This window comes from Schistocerca cancellata, chromosome 4 (genome assembly GCF_023864275.1).
Source record: "Schistocerca cancellata isolate TAMUIC-IGC-003103 chromosome 4, iqSchCanc2.1, whole genome shotgun sequence".
In the NCBI taxonomy this organism is placed as follows: domain Eukaryota; kingdom Metazoa; phylum Arthropoda; class Insecta; order Orthoptera; family Acrididae; genus Schistocerca; species Schistocerca cancellata.
Genome location: NC_064629.1, coordinates 805122215 through 805139331, shown reverse-complemented (window position 1 = coordinate 805139331; position 17117 = coordinate 805122215). Strand labels below are relative to the sequence as shown.

The window sequence follows — 17117 nt, the reverse complement described above, 5'->3', positions numbered from 1 at the left end:
ATGATGAATGCCTGGAGAATGTTAGCTGCCATCATGTTTAGTGCCAACAGTGAAGTATGGAGGAGGCGGTGTTACAGTATGGGGGTGTCTCTCATTGTTATGGTGCAGTCCACTTATTGCATTAACAATAAACACTAAATTTAGCAGGACATGAACACATTTTACAGCATTGTGATCTGTGTGCAATAGAGGAACAGTTCCAAAGTGATGACTGATTGTATCTGTGTGACAATATACCCTGTCATAAAGCAGCATCTGTGAAGCAATGGTCTGTGGATAATAACATTCCTGAAATGAACTAGCCTATCCAGAGTCCCGACCCAAACCCAGTGGAACACCTTTAGGATGAATTAGTTGTCAACTATGCTCCAGATTCCAGCCTGCAACATCATCACTTTAATTGGTTTCGAATCTTGCGGAAGAATAGGTTACCATTCCTCCAAGAGGTATTCTGACACTTCATTGAAACTGTGTGCCCAGCAGATTTCGAAAGAACATTAGGGTTTAATGTCACATTGAGAACGAGGGTCACTGGGGATGGAACACAATCTAGGAGTGTTTTTGAGGATTGAGAAGGAAATTGACTTTGCCCTTTCAAAGGAACCATCCCAGTGTTTGCCAAGAGCAATTCAGGGAAATCAGGACGGTCAGACTCATATATGAATAGTTGTCCTCCCAAATGAGAGTCCAGTGTGCTAAACACTGCACCACCTCACTCAATAGCAGAGTTCAAGCTATCATACAGGTGAAGGATGGACACATCCAATATTAGCGTCCACTAATATGTGTCCAGATACTTTTCATCAGATAGCATATACACACATAAAAAAAAGTTTTGCTTCACCCCAGTTCCCAGAACTCCTGAAGACAGACATTCACGGTGGATATTGTATCACAGACACAGGCCCGTTGACTGTTCGGAGATGTCACTAAACCCACCCAAAGATGTAAACAACCATGCATGAGCAGCACCTATTAGACGGAAGGGGTCCGACAGCCGATCAGTTGCAGTGACTCCACCAGGAAGGAGGTACACGGCTCATGTTGTCTGTAGTTCAACCATGCCTAGACAGTCAATACCGTGGTTCAATCGCGTCCGCATTGTTACTTTGTGCCACAAAGGACTCTCAACAACAGAAGTTTTCAGGCGTCTCGGAGTGAACCAAAGTGATGTGGTTTGGACATGGAGGAGATACAGAGGGACAGGAACTGCTGATGACATACCTCGCTGAGGCCGCCCAAGGGCTACTACAGCAGTGAATGACAACTACTTACAGATTATGGCTCGGAGGAACCCTGACAGCAACACCACCATGTTGAATAATGCTTTTCGTGCACCCACAGGACGTTGTGTTATTACTCAAACTGTGCGCAACAGGCTGCATGATGCACAACTTCACTCCTGACATCCATGGCGAGGTCCATCTTTGCAACCACGACACCATGCAGTGTGGTACAGATGGGCCCAACAACATGCCAAATGGACTGCTCAGGATTGGCATCACATTGCAATGAGTGTTGCATATACCTTCAACCAGACAATCATCGGAAACGTGTTTGCAGGCAACCCAATCAGTCTGAATGTCTTAGACACAATGTTCAGTGAGTGCAGCAAGGTGGAGGTTCCCTGATGTTTTGGGGTGGCATTATGGGGGGGCAGACGTACACACTGGTGGCCCATGGAAGGTGCCGTAATGGCTGTATGATACGTGAATGCCATCCTCCAACCGTCAGTGCAACCATATCAGCAGCATATTGGCAAGACATTTGTCTTCATGGATGACAATTCGTGCCTCCATCTTTAACATCTTGTGAATGACATCCTTCAGGATAATGACATCGCTCGACTTGAGTGGCCAGCACTTTCTCCAGACATGAACCCTATCGAACATGCCTGGGATAGATTGAAACGGGCTGTTTATGGACAAAATGACCCACCAACCACTCTGAAGGATCTACACCATATTGCTGTTGAGGAGTGGGACAATCTGGACCAACAGTGCCTTGATGAATTTGTGAATAGTATGCCACGACAAATACAGGCATCCATCAGTCCAAGAGGATGTGCTACTGGGTATTAGAGGTACTGGTGTGTACAGCAATCTGGACCACCAGCTCTGAAGGTCTCGCTGTGTGGTGGTACAACATGCAATGCGTGGTTTTCATGAGCAATAAAAAGGGCGGAAATGATGTTTATGTTGATCTCTATTCCAATATCCTGTACAGGTTCCAGAACTCTTGGAACCAAGGTGATGGAAAACCTTTTTTGATGTGTGTATATGGTGTCTCACAAGGTTCCATATTCAGGCCTCACATTTCCTTGTATATATTGATGATGCTTTCTCCACCTGTGACAATACAAGACACTAAGCTATTTTAGATAGCACGTAATCTGAACATTGAGATAAACAGCAAATTAAGTATGACTTTAGGAAGAACTGTTGATGAAACCTTTATGGAGACTGATAAAAGATTTCTAGTAATTGAACTGTCATTCCACTTTGTAAAATCTCACATACGCAGGTCAGAACCTGAGAAAGGTTTCCACAAAACATATGTATAAAAACTGATGGCATAAAGATAGAAGAGGTTAACAATATAAATTCTTGGGATAATGACTTGATAATAAAGTCACTTAGGAGCAGCACAGAACAGAACTGCTCAAACACCTAAACAAATGCATATCTGTGGAGTGAATGTCATCAGACAGACATGATGTATTAAAATAAAGAAGCTTGCATAGTTTGCTTACATTCATTCTGCAAAAACATACTGTGTAATATTTTGGGTCAACCATCAAGCCAAGCTAAATTTTTCTCAAACCTAAAGTGTATAATATGAATTATTTGTGATTGTATAGCATATACCTCCTTCAAACTAACAACTCTGAGGAATCATCACTACTAGAAAGGGTACATTAAGATTAAAAACACTTACTTTGACCGAAAAAGATGTCCATTACTCATGAATCCACATTTTCAGTAACTTGCTAGTAACCATGAAGATTTTAGTACAATTAAGAGTAATGTAAGAGTTTTATTGGTGCCCAATAAAAACACTGTAGTACATTTATGTTTTAATGTTTGTGATAAGTTTCATACTAATTTGCAACCAAAAATGTGTTTGAATGTGTTTTACTTTTTCCACATCATTGATAACCATTTCATAAGATTTTGCAAGGGAATATTAGCAAATCAGATGTTCTTCTTTTCTTGTAAATATGTATCCTCCCATGAACCATGGACCTTGCCATTGGTGGGAAGGCTTGCGTGCCTCAGCGATACAGATGGCCGTACTGTAGGTGCAACCACAATGGAGGGGTATCTGTTGAGAGGCCAGGCAAACGTGTGGTTCCTGAAGAGGGGCAGCAGCCTTTTCAGTAGTTGCAGGGGCAACAGTCTGGATGATTGAGAGATCTGGCCTTGCAACACTAACCAAAATGGCCTTGCTGTGCTGGTACTGCGAACAGCTGAAAGCAAGGGGAAACTACAGCCGTAATTTTTCCCGAGGGCATGCAGCTTTACTGTATGGTTAAATGATGATGGCGTCCTCTTGGGTAAAATATTCCGGAGGTAAAATAGTCCCCCATTCGGATCTCCAGGCAGGGACTACACAAGAGGACGTCGTTATCAGGAGAAAGAAAACTGGCATTCTACGGATCGGAGCGTGGAATGTCAGATCCCTTAATCGGGCAGGTAGGTTAGAAAATTTAAAAAGGGAAATGGATAGGTCGAAGTTAGATATAGTGGCAATTAGTGAAGTTCGGTGGCAGGAGGAACAAGACTTTTGGTCAGGTGAATACAGGGTTATAAATACAAAATCAAATAGGGGTAATGAAGGAGTAGGTTTAATAATGAATTAAAAAAAATAGGAGTGCGGGTAAGCTACTACCAACAGCATAGTGAACGCATTATTGTGGCCAAGATAGACACGAAGCCCATGCCTACTACAGTAGTACAAGTTTATTTGCCAACTAGCTCTGCAGATGATGAAGAAATTGATGAAATGTATGATGAGATAAAAGAAATTATTCAGGTACTGAAGGGAGGCGAAAATTTAATAGTCATGGGTGACTGGAATTCGAGAGTAGGAAAAGGGAGAGAAGGAAACATAGTGGGTGAATATGGATTGGGGGAGAGAAATGAAAGAGGAAGCCGTCTGGTAGAATTTTGCACATAGCATAACTTAATCATAGCTAACACTTGGTTCAAGACTCATAAAAGAAGGTTGTATACATGGAAGAATCCTGGAGATACTAAAAGGTATCAGATAGATTATATAATGGTAAGACAGAGATTTAGAAACCAGGTTTTAAATTGTAAGACATTTCCAGGGGCAGATGTGGACTCTGACCACAATCTATTGGTTATGAACTGTAGATTAAAACTGAAGAAACTGCAAAAAGATGGGAATTTAAGGATATGGGACCTGGATAAACTGAAAGAACCAGAGGTTGTACAGAGTTTCAGGGAGAGCATAAGGGAACAATTGACAGGAATGGGGGAAAGAAGTACAGTAGAAGAAGAATGGGTAGCTCTGAGGGATGAAGTAGTAAAGGCAGCAGAGGATCAAGTAGGTAAAAAGATGAGGGCTAGTAGAACTCCTTGGGTAACAGTAGAAATATTGAACTTAATTGATAAAAGGAGAAAATATAAAAATGCAGTAAATGAAGCAGGCAAAAAGGAAACACACGTCTCAAAAATTAGATCGACAGGAAGTGCAAAATGGCTAAGCAGGGATGGCTAGAGGACAAATGTAAGGACGTAGAGGCTTATCACACTAGAGGTAAGATAGATACTGCCTACAGCAAAATTAAAGAGACCTATCAAGAGCTCAGATGGAAACACAGTTCTAAGCAAAGAAGGGAAAGCAGAAAGGTGGAAGGAGTATATAGAGGGTCTATACAAGGGCAATGTACTTGAGGACAATATTATGGAAATGGAAGAGGATGTAGATGAAGATGAAATGGGAGATACGATACTGCGTAAAGAGTTTGACAGAGCACTGAAAGACCTGAGTCGAAACAAGGCCCCGGGAGTAGACAACATTCCACTGGAACTACTGACGGCCTTGGGAGAGCCAGTCCTGACAAAACTCTACCATCCGGTGAGCAAGATGTATGAGACAGGAGAAATACCCTCAGACTTCAAGAAGAATATAATAATTCCAATCCCAAAGAAAGCAGGTGTTGACAGATGTGAAAATTACCGAACTATCAGTTTAATAAGTCACAGCTGCAAAATACTAACGCGAATTCGTTACAGACGAATGGAAAAACTGGTAGAAGCCAACCTCGGCGAAGATCAGTTTCGATTCCGCAGAAATATTGGAACACGTGAGACAATACTGACCCTACAACTTATCTTAGAAAATAGATTAAAGAAAGCTAAACCTATGTTTCTAGCATTTGTAGACTTAGAGAAAGCTTTTGACAATGTTGACTGGAATACTCTCTTTCAAATTCTAAAGGTGGCAGGGGTAAAATACAGGGAGCGAAAGGCTATTTACAATTTGTACAGAAACCAGATGGCAGTTATAAGAGTTGAGGGGCATGAAAGGGAAGCAGCGGTTGGGAAGGGAGTGAGACAGGGTTGTAGCCTCTCTCCGATGTTATTCAATCTGTATATTGAGCAAGCAGTAAAGGAAACAAAAGAAAAATTCGGAGTAGGTATTAAAGTCCATGGAGAAGAAATAAAAATGTTGAGGTTCGCCGAAGATATTGTAATTCTGTCAGAGACAGCAAAGGAGTTGGAAGAGCAGTTGAACGGAATGGACAGTGTCTTGAAAGGAGGATATAAGATGAACATCAACAAAAGCAAAACGAGGATAATTGAATGTAGTCGAATTAAGTTGGGTGATGCTGAGGGAATTAGATTAGGAAATGAGACACTTAAAGTAGTAAAGGAGTTTTGCTATTTGGGGAGCAAAAAACTGATGATGGTAGAAGTACAGAAGATATAAAATGTAGACCGGCAATGGCAAGGAAAGCATTTCTGAAGAAGAGAAATTTGTTAACATCGAGTACAGATTTAAGTGTCAGGAAGTCATTTCTGAAAGTATTTGTATGGAGTGTAGCCACGTACGGAAGTGAAACATGGACGATAAATAGTTTGGACAGTAAGAGAATAGGTTTCAAAATGTGGTGCTACAGAAGAATTCTGAAGATTAGATGGGTAGATCACATAACTAAGGAGGAGGTATTGAATAGAATTGGGGAGAAGAGGAGTTTGTGGCACTTGACAAGAAGAAGGGACCAGTTGGTAGGACATGTTCTGAGGCATCAAGGGATCACAAATTTAGCACTGGAGGGCAGCGTGGAGGGTAAAAATTGTAGAGGGAGACCAAGAGATGAATACACTAAGCAGATTCAGAAGGATGTAGGTTGCAGTAAGTACTGGGAGATGAAGAAGCTTGCACAGGATAGAGTAGCATGGAGAGCTGCATCAAACCAGTCTCAGGACTGAAGACAACAACAACAACAACAACAACAACAACAACAACATGCATTGTTTATTTTTGTTTTCTCTCATGTTCCACCTCCCTGAGGGTCTTCTCACTGAACGTCCACAGAACATACAGTGTATCTAAATCTAACAATCCAACCGTGAATTCAGAGTTTATACCATTGTTCCACCTAAACTCAAGTGTACTACAAAGAACTCTTCTGCAACAAATCTAGATATCAGGTAACTGGTGGCGGGACGGGGAAGGGGAAAAAGGGTGTAGCATACGACGGATGACAAGATCATTGTACTTGGAGTTCAGGTCTGGTAAAATGCTTTATTTAATTGAATGTACTCTCCACAAAACAGACCACCTGATCAGTCAACTGTCCTGTTGAGTTTTGTTGCAGTTCATCTTGTTAATAGCCATGTGACCAAAATTGCAATACTGGCATGTACAAATAAATAATTTTACAGTCAAAAGATGATCATGATGTCATTTACAAAATACTGTGCTACTGTTATTAGTTTAACGGCTCTCGTGTTTCCCTCCATACAATATATTGCCCAGAAAATTAATTCTGGTATCCAATAGCAATCATTATAAATAGAGCTCTACATCTTACTACTTGTACACATGCAAACCGTAATTTCACATCCCACTAGAAAAGTCAATTCTGATGAATAAATTTTTAAGGATTTGTAAGACTAAAAATCTGCTCAGAACCCATAAATTTTTAAGAATTTGTCAGATTAAAAATCTGCTCAGACACCATTAAGTACCTGGAATATATTAATTTAATCAGCTTTTCCATCATGATTGTAACTACTTTAAGCCATGCTCTGAAATGAAACACACACTACACAAAATCCTCCCCTCATTTCCTGGAGTAGGTTGTATGACCTAACCTCTATGAACTCTATGTCAGATCAGCGGTCAAACCTACATAAATGTGCCATGCTTGCTCATGAGAAATACAGCTCCAAGAAACAATTCAAAGCTGCAACCAGTACTCACTCCCCTCATTTCCTTCCAAAGTGAATGAAATAAATGGTGGCAGGTTAAATCTTCAAGTAGATGTGTCAAACTGACACAAGCAAATCAAAGACATCGAGGCTACAGTGCCAGTCTAGTACATATATTCAACCCAGTGAGTATTCTTCAATCTCATACCCTACGACAAGCCTTGGTTTCCTTTAGTCTACAGTTCATACTATAACACCTTACTCAATCATGCATCCATACACTACTGCACCACTGTCAAGGCATGCACAGTCACGATCATAAAAAGAAGTCATTTGTGGAGGTGCAATGATATTTGTCTATATCACATACAATCTATAAACACTTTCAAGTGCCATTGTACTGCACTGTTAGTTGTCCTGTTTATTGTTTGTGAATACAGTCTTCACACAAAGTATATAATTAAGACCATAGAATCATTTCAAAAAAAAAAAAAGGATTTACTGAATAGTTCTATATTCCTGGATCATCTCTCCATTGACTGCACTATGTAGTTAAAAACTTAGTAGTAGGTTTTTAAATTCCCTTAATCTCTTCCTTCAAGACGACCCAGGTAACTAAAATATCTGAACCAATCAAGGCTAACTCACACAAGTGTCTCATATGTATTCTCCAAGGCAGATGCATAGCAATTTCTCAGAATTGCGTAAACAAAAGTAAGGTTTCTATTGCAATCCCTACAGCTGATGTACAGAGGTTGGACAAAACTATGGAAACACCAAAACACAACACATTACCATGTCTAATATAGAGTAGGAAACCCACTGTCAATTAAAATAATTCCCAGCCATTTTTAAATAAAAGTTAAAGCAATTACAGCCCTTGGTCACAAAAATTAAGACTTAATTTTGTGACCGAGAGCTGTAACTGCTTAACTTTAATTTGTAAACGGTCGCTGACTACACAGCCATATTTAAAACTTTAACATCTTGAAATAGATAAATACAGATCCCGCATGATTTTCAAGGTACTGTTAAGCCATTCTTCCTGTAAAATATAAGCAAGTACAGGTAACAATGATGAGGGTGGAGAGCAATCACACAAACTTCTCTTCTCTCCAAAGTATATCACGAAGGTTCCATGACATTGAGAACAGGTGACTGTGGTGGCCAGAGGAGATGCAGCAGTTCATCCTCATGGTCACAAAGCCAGTCCTGGACAGTGCGAGCTGTGTGAACAGGAGCCCTGTCTTGGAACACTGCATCACCATCAGCGAATAAACACTGTACCATAGGATGGGCCTGATCAGCCAGAATGTTCACATAATCCTTGGCAGTATGTGATGCAGACTAACTATGGGGCCCATGGAAAACCATGATATGGTTGCCCAAATTGTCATCCAAACTACAACAACCTTATGCTTTGCAATAGACTGATTAAAAAGGGCCTGCAAGAAGAAAAGAAGATTACAGTTCAGACTGCCATCAACAATGAAGACATTAGAGTGAAGTACATACTCAGATCCGACAAGGGTCTTGAAGGAAAATACCTAGTCTTCCCATAGGAACCACTCAGGAATTTGCCTTTCAAATCAGGATAGCAAGATGAAGATCTGACCCCTCACTTCTCCCAAATGCGAATCCAGTACACTAACAACTGTGCCACCTTGCTAGGTAAAAGTGATTATGAGGGTCGCACCAACAAATAAGTTTCCCTATTTTATTTCTCTGAAAAATAAGCTATGCCCATGATATGTGATGGCAGGCAAGATCAGCTGGTATGTGTTGACAATGCTCACACCAGTTTACAATGCATACTGCAGTATCTTGCCAGTATTCTGCCAGCTTGCATGGAGTTACCACTAAAAAGTGAGTCCGCTTGTGATTTGCACTCTGTCATTCATTTTATCGCAGTGAAATTATGCACTGTTGATATCCATTGAGAGTTAACCTCTGTCTATTGGCAAGGCCGTATGAGTGTTCAAATCATTCATCATTGGCGTCTACATTTTGTGGAAGAGAGTGAAGATGTGCACGGCGAACAGCACACAGGGGGGCCCATTTCAGCCCTGTGGTGATGCCATTATTGCAATTTATAATATTATGGAGAAAGACTGTCACAATAACCACTGACAACATCCTAATGCAGCTAATTTCTGGAGCTGCAATTGGAGACCCATCCACTGTAAAGATCCTGACAGGCCATTTTCATTACCGCAAAATGTGCAAAATGGGTGCCATGTTTGCCAAGTGATGTCCACAACCAGCAACAGATGGATTCGGACAGAATATTTCTGGAAATGGATCACAGAGAGGGAGATCTACTCTTCAAATGACTTTCCACTGGGGATGAGACCTAGATCCATGATTTGACTTCTGGGGTAAAACTTCAGGGCACGGTGTGTGAGAAACCTGGCAAGAGTGCCCCAAAATAGGCAAAGGTCATACTTTCAGAAGAAAAAATTATAGCAATCATTTTTTGGGCCTATCAGGGAGTTTTGTTCATTCACCATCTGCCTCACAAACACCACAATGAATGCAGAAAGGTACTGTAATGTCTTAAGAAATCTGCAAGCTGTCATCAAAAGAAAATGTTTTGGACTTTTGTATCGTAAAGTTCTCTTCCTTCATGACACTGCTCGGCCTCATACATCTTGAAAGATTGAACTAGGAAGGGTTCCCACATTCTCCATATTCACCAGATCTTGCCCCATGTGTTTTCCACATGTTCCCCTAGCTCTAAGGTCACCCTGGAGGTTGCACCGAGGTTTAAGTCCCATAAACAGTGATCAGCTTGTTAATAGCACAGGACCTGACCTGGTACTATACTGGTTTGGAAAAACTTGTGTCATGTTACCAAAAATGGTTGGAAAAACATGATGACTTTGTAGAAAACTGTAAATATGTGGACTCTGACTACAATTTATTGATTATGAACTGTATTATGTTGGTGCATAAGTTCATAGTATTTTCATTTTGCGTGTTGGTATTCCAGCTGATATGGGTTCATTTATCGATTGTCATCTTTTATTTGTATTTCACTGTTGCTATTTGAGTTTACATATCGTCATTTTGTCATTTGAGTATAGTGAGTGGAGCTGTAAACAGTAGGAAATGGAGTGGCAAATGGAGAAATCTGAACATTTCCGACACAGTCTATTGTTTGAGTTCAGTAGAGGGGTGATAACCGCAGAGGCAGCCACAAACATTTGTGTCATATATGAGGATAATACCAATGGACAGAGCATGGCAAGAAAATCCTTTTCTCATTTTAAGGAGGATCATTTTAACATTAGCAATTCTCTGCATTCAGGAAGAGATCTGGGTTTGATGAAGATCGTTTAAACACATTAATCCACAATGATCCATGTCAGTGTACTTTAGAACTGGCAAATGTCATGAACTGTGATCATTCCACCACTGTGCAATATTTGAATTCAATGGGGAAAGTTCAAAGATTGAGTGTACGGGTACCACATGCTCTAAGCCAAAATTACAAAAATCAGTAGGTTATCATATGTGCATCTCTGCTTGCTCATCATCATCTGGCTCACGACAACACAGACTGTTCCTATTCTGTATCATTACTGGTGACAAGATATGACGTCTTTACACTAATATAAAAAGAAAACAGGGGAATGGTTGAGCCCAAACAAAGCAGCAACTCAACATACAAAGACATGCGCACATCCATAAAAGATAATGTTATGCATCTGCTGGAACAGCAACAGTGTACTACGAATTGCTTCCCCTGAAGTGTAACCATAACTGACAACACTTATTGTCAACAACTGAGATGTCTTGCAAAAAAAATCAAAGAACAGAAAGACTGCATGGAGTGATGCTACTCCATGATAACATCTGCCCACATTCTGCTGGAGTGACAAGAAACACCATACAGGAGATGGGTTCGGAAGTCATTCCACACCCAGCTTATTCACCTGACCTTGCACCCTCAGAGTTTCACCTTTTCTGCTCTCTATCAAACAATCTTCAAGGAACTTCCTTTCTGAATGAAAATGCTCTTTGAACATGGCTCGACAAATTTTTTCCTTAAAAGCACACGATTTCTAATCTTGCAGAATCCAAAAGTTACTCCAGCATTGGCAGACTTGTAAATAGTAGGAGGACAACATATTATTGAAGACTAAAGTCTCTGTTATGTGTATCTGTTGTGTTTACTAAACTAATCGAAAAACAATATGAACTTATGTACCAGTCCAATAGATTGAAACTGAAGAAATTGCAAAAAGTTAGGAAATTAAGGAGATGGAAACTGGATAAGTTGAAAGAACCACAGATTGTTGAGGGCTTCTGAGGCAGCATTAGGCAACTGCTGACTAAAACAAGTGAAAGGAATACAGTGGAAAATGAATGGGTAGTTTTGAGAGATGATATACTGAAGGCAGCAGAGGATCAAATACGCAAAAAGATAAGGACTAGTAGAAATCCTTGTATATCGCAGGAGATAATGAATTTAATTGGTGAAAGCAGAAAGTATAACAAAGCAGCAAATCAAGCAGGTGAACGGGAATACTAATGTCTGAAAAAATAAGACTGGCAGCAAGTGCAAAAGGGCTAAGCAGGAATAGTTAGAGGACAAATGTAAGGATTTAGACTCAAATTAAATGAGGGGAAAGATAGATATTGCCTAAAGGAAAATTAAAGAGGTTCAAAATGGCTCTGGGCACTATGGAAAATTAAAGAGGCCTCTGGAGAAAAGAGAAGCAGCTGTATGAATATCAAGAGCTCCGATGGAAAACAATAATAAACAAAGAAGGGAAAGTTGAAAGGTGGAAGGAGTCTATACATTGGAGATGAACTTTAAGGACAATGTTATAGAAAGGGAAAGGGATGTAGACGAAGATGGGACAGTAGGTACAATACTGCACGAACAATTTGACAGATCACTGGAAGACCTAAGTCAAAACCAAGCCCTTGTAGTAGAAGACATTCTAAATTGTTAAGGCTTTCGTGGCCGCTTGTTGACAAACTGCCTATTGGCTTCTGTCTCGGGTTCTTCGGCCGACGTTCATCTAATGATTTTTCTGACGTTTCGCCAGCACGAGTGGCTGGCATTGTCAAAGCTTCACCACCGGCAATGGAGGGTGAAGCTTTGACAATGCCAGCCACTCGTGCTGGCGAAACGTCAGAAAAATCATTAGATGAACGTCGGCCGAAGAACCCGAGACAGAAGCCAATAGGCAGTTTGTCAGAAGACATTCTGTCAGAATTACTGATAACCTTGGGAGAGCCTGTCATTACAAAACCATCCCATCTGATGTGCAAGATATATGAGACTGGTGGGGTAATAATTGCAATTCCTAAGAAAATAGGTGCCAACACATGTGAATGTTACCAATATATCAATTAAATAAACAATAGTTGCAAAATAATGACATGAATTATTCAATGAAGAATGGGAAATCTGGTAGATGTCAACATCAGGAAAGATGAGTTCAAGTTCCAGAGAAGCGTAGGAACACACAAGGCAATAGTGGGCCTAAGACATAGCTTAGAAAATAGGTTAAAGAAATGAAAGCCTATGTTTATAACATCTACAGACTTACACAAAGCACTTAAAATGTAACAATGTTGACTGGATCAGGCTCTTTGAAATTCTAAAGGTAGTAGGGTTAAAATGCAGCGAGCAAAATGTTATATACAACAAATTTAAAGTAGGAATTAAAGAGTTCAAAGAAATAAAATAAAAACTTTGCTATTTGCTGATGACATTGCAATTCTGTCAGAGACAGCAAAGGACTTGGAAGAGTAGTTGAACAGAATGGATAGTGTCCTGAAAAAGAGTATATAAAATGGACATCAACAAAAGCAAAACAAGGGTGATGGAATGTAGTCAAATTAAATCAGGCAGTTGTGAGTGATTTAGGTAGGCAGATAAGATACTAAACATGGACGAGTTTTGCTATTTGGGCACCAAAATAACTGATGATGGCTGAAGTAGAGAGGATGTAAAATACAGATTGGTACGGGCAAGAAAAGCATTTCTGAAGAAGGAAAATTTGTTCTCCAATATAGATTTAAGCATTACTAAGTCTTTTGTCTGGATCAATGCAGAATATTAGATAGGTAGGTTGCATAACTAATGAGGAGATACTGTATCAAAATGGGGAGAAAAGAAATTTGTGGCACAACTTCACTAAAAGAAAGGATCAGTTTACAGGACACATTCTGAGACATCAAGAGATCATCAATTCAGTTTTGGAAATTGGTGTAGGGGGAAAAACCATAGAAGGAGATGAAGAGATGATTACAGTAAGCAGATTCAGAAGAACATAGGTTGCAGTGGTTATTCGTAGATGAAGATTCTTGCACAGAATACAGTACCATGGAGAGTTGCATCAAATGAGTCTTTGGACTGAAGATCACAAAAACAACAAATTGTGCACATTGATTTTTATAAAATGGGCAAACCTACACATTGTAGGTCCCACATTGATACATGTTTCAAATTCACAAAAGAATTTTACATTCAGCACAATTACTGAAGATTACCTGGTAAAGTTTTTTTTTTTTTTTTTTTTTTTTAAGTTCTGATTGTGGAAATCAATGAAGGCTTTGCAAATATCTGTTCTTATAAATGTATAAGTTGCTATCAATTTTAGTCTACCAGGCCCTCCACATTCTCACTAGGCATAGGCTAGTGAAGACTGAGGTAAGGATTACACAATCAAAGGATGTATTGCAAGGACAATTCCTATGGAAGTACCTGATAGAAACTGGTATTACGGAGGAAAGGGTGGATTCATATGGCATGAGCTGTGAAGCAGCCACTGAGATTGAGCTTGTTATGCTCAGTGGCATGTACTGCCACAGTGTGGTCAACTACTCTTAGACTCTTAGCCACAGTTTGGCGTGGCCATTTATTTGGACGGACAGTTGGTTGCTGATCATGCTCACATAAAATGCTGTGCAGAAGTTACAGTACAGCTGACTGCTTTTGCAGGTGGCCTTGCCTCTGATAGGATGAGCTCCAACTATGGCTAGTCCTTGCCACACATACACACTTCTACCCCTGTCTCCATGTTCCCCACATCACTGATTCCACACTCACGACTCTCTTCCTATTTTATACATTTGATGATCAAACCTTAAGACTTTTTAATTTGCTGGTTGGCATTTACCCATTGAGCCTCTGCAGAGCCAAGCAACATGGAATTGTAAAATTCAACAGTATGATTGGAGCAGTCTGTAACATACCACAATGGAATGTTTTATATACTATCATTTTATTACACAAGTCATACCATTGTGTCTTTAGCACACTGGCAGCCACAAAAAGCTTTTCTTGTTGTACACATGTTTTAATATGACCACCATTAAATACAACACTTTACCTTCAGAACTATGAAATTGAAGATGGTACGTGTACCATTAGTTCTGCAACAGCCAATCACACCACAACTGTAATGGTATTTTTGTGGTCAGATGCAATAAGAAAGGATATTAACATGTAGCAAATACTTTGTAACAAGTATATGGCCCAACAGTACCAAATGTTTATGGTTTAAATTTACATCATAACTTTACAGACTTATTTTGGTGAGTTTTCTGTTCCAACGTACCATAAGAACATATCATTTTTCTGCAACACAAATGTCTCATAGCTCCTGTACCAAAATCTGTATCAGCCAGTGTTTTAGGAACCCTACTGTTAGTGCTGTCTGGTCAAAATCACGAAATACCATTGGCTGACTACTTCACTGTACCTGTTGAATGCCATTTCCTTCAGTACTAAATTCTTCATTACACATTGTTAAATTCATGGATTCATAAACATTGAATGTCAGCACAGCTCTGGAAATGGAATGTCCTATCTATGTGGCACTCATTATCATACATCATCTGAAGTCCTTCAATCTGTGTTGACCAAAGAATAAAATTATTGACTTGTGCACTGCATCAGACACTTCGCTCTGCTCCTAGTCATACTCTGTATCCCATAATTTTGAGCTACTTCTTTTTAATAACTCAGTTGACTGAAAGGTTGCTTATTTTTGAAGCCAGTGTCCTGTCTGATCCTATTAGTTACCATTTTTACCATGGACTTTTCATCTTTTCTTCCATTCATATGTTTTTAATCTCAGCATTTTAACAAAAGACATATTTCTGTTACTTGCCTGACACAGATCCAATGATTGCTCCACCACTACCCCTTGAATGGCATGTCTGTTGTTGCTGATGTTGTTGAAGACTTGCTGCAGTCAAGGCTGGAGTACTAATTAAGTTTGTGTTGTAATATCCACCACCATCTCCACAGTCATTATTTCGAAAATCTGTAGGGACAATAAGGCATTATGGTAGACTCTATATAGCAAAATATTTATATTAAGATCACATAAAATTTTGATGTGCAACTTTTCTCTCACAACATACATGTTACAGTTACTTCAAAGGGAACAGAAAAATAAAGCAAGTATTCTAAATTGATTTTGCGAGTATTAAAAGTAGTAAGTGATAAAATCCTGATCTATAAAGACCCATACTGCACAGTACAATATAGGTTAAAACTGACAAAGTTTGTCAGAAAGCACAGTACCTCCATGAAATTTTGACCTTATCCTGAGCTGATTCTGAGCTGAGAGAAATTGGCTGTAATTTTCTCTGTGACTTTCTTCTTCATCCAGGTAATTGCTATCATCAAGGTACTCTTGTGAGCTAGAATCCTCTTGATTAGACATGCCTTCATCATCAGCAAATTCATCACTGTCATCTTCACCTCTTCCTGTTGAATGGTCTTCATCATCTGAGTGCAGTGAATCAGCCTCTTCATTCAGAGGATCACCAAACCTGTAGCAACCTGGAATTTTGGAAAAAATCTTTCAGCACAGATTTCTTGACATGGCTTTTAAAGAGAAAATCAAGCATAAAGTACATTCAAACAAAGTAGGGGTGGTTCCATTTGTAACCAAACATCCAGAAATTCCTGTTTGCGGAAAAAATATCAGTAAAACTTGTTTCTGAACAATAAATTTTAAATGAAGAAACAAGCTTCTTTGTGTGATTCAGTGATTACTGTCCAATTAAAATTATTTCTCAGTTGGCACTTCACACCTGTGAACTAAGTTCCTCCTATCAGAATTCTTACCATCATATGCAAACTGCCTTCCACTGGCAATTCACCATAACGAAGCACCAGTTCACTAGTAATGCTCGAATATTGTGGCATACTCATATAATCTGGTACCAGACAATGCCAGGGAGAAAAATGCATTGTGCACATGTTAGCAGTCCACTCCCTTTTGTTGGAGGAGCAACTGCCGATGACAGCTCATGTGGCAATGCTGCAGTGCCATTGACAAATGTCAAATATCATGTAGTTTTAATCACACTACAAGACAAACTGCTTGAAGTTCATACAAATTGGGGGTGGGATCAGCAAATCCTTTTCATTTACACACAGAGCTGAATAGGATACACAATTGGAAAATGACTGTTTTAGTGCATAGGGTGACACAGTTACTCAAAATTATGCCCAGAAACGTGAATCAATAAAAAGAATCCAAAATGTGACATTTACATTAGTAACTCAACTATTTTGTGTAACCTTAGAACACACAGATCAATCTCAATGTACATAATACACCATAGCAGACTACTAATGCAACAGCAAGTTTTTAGCAAAGTAACTTCAATATTTAATTTACAGTATTCCAGTTTTGTTGGAGAAAAATACAAACTAATACATAA

At 39.5% G+C, this 17117-nt stretch overlaps 1 protein-coding gene across 3 annotated transcripts in view; it reads right to left on the bottom strand.

Annotated features, from left to right (window-relative positions):
- Window positions 1–17117, bottom strand: part of LOC126184737 (filaggrin) — a 351145-nt gene that overhangs the window by 78786 nt on the left and 255242 nt on the right. For all 3 annotated transcript variants that reach the window (XM_049927274.1, XM_049927275.1, XM_049927277.1), the window contains exons 9-10: window positions 15967–16227; window positions 15548–15703 (exon numbers count right to left, since the gene is read on the bottom strand). In XM_049927274.1, coding sequence (XP_049783231.1) covers window positions 15548–15703; window positions 15967–16227 — 417 coding nt within the window. The remainder of the gene's footprint in view (window positions 1–15547; window positions 15704–15966; window positions 16228–17117) is intronic.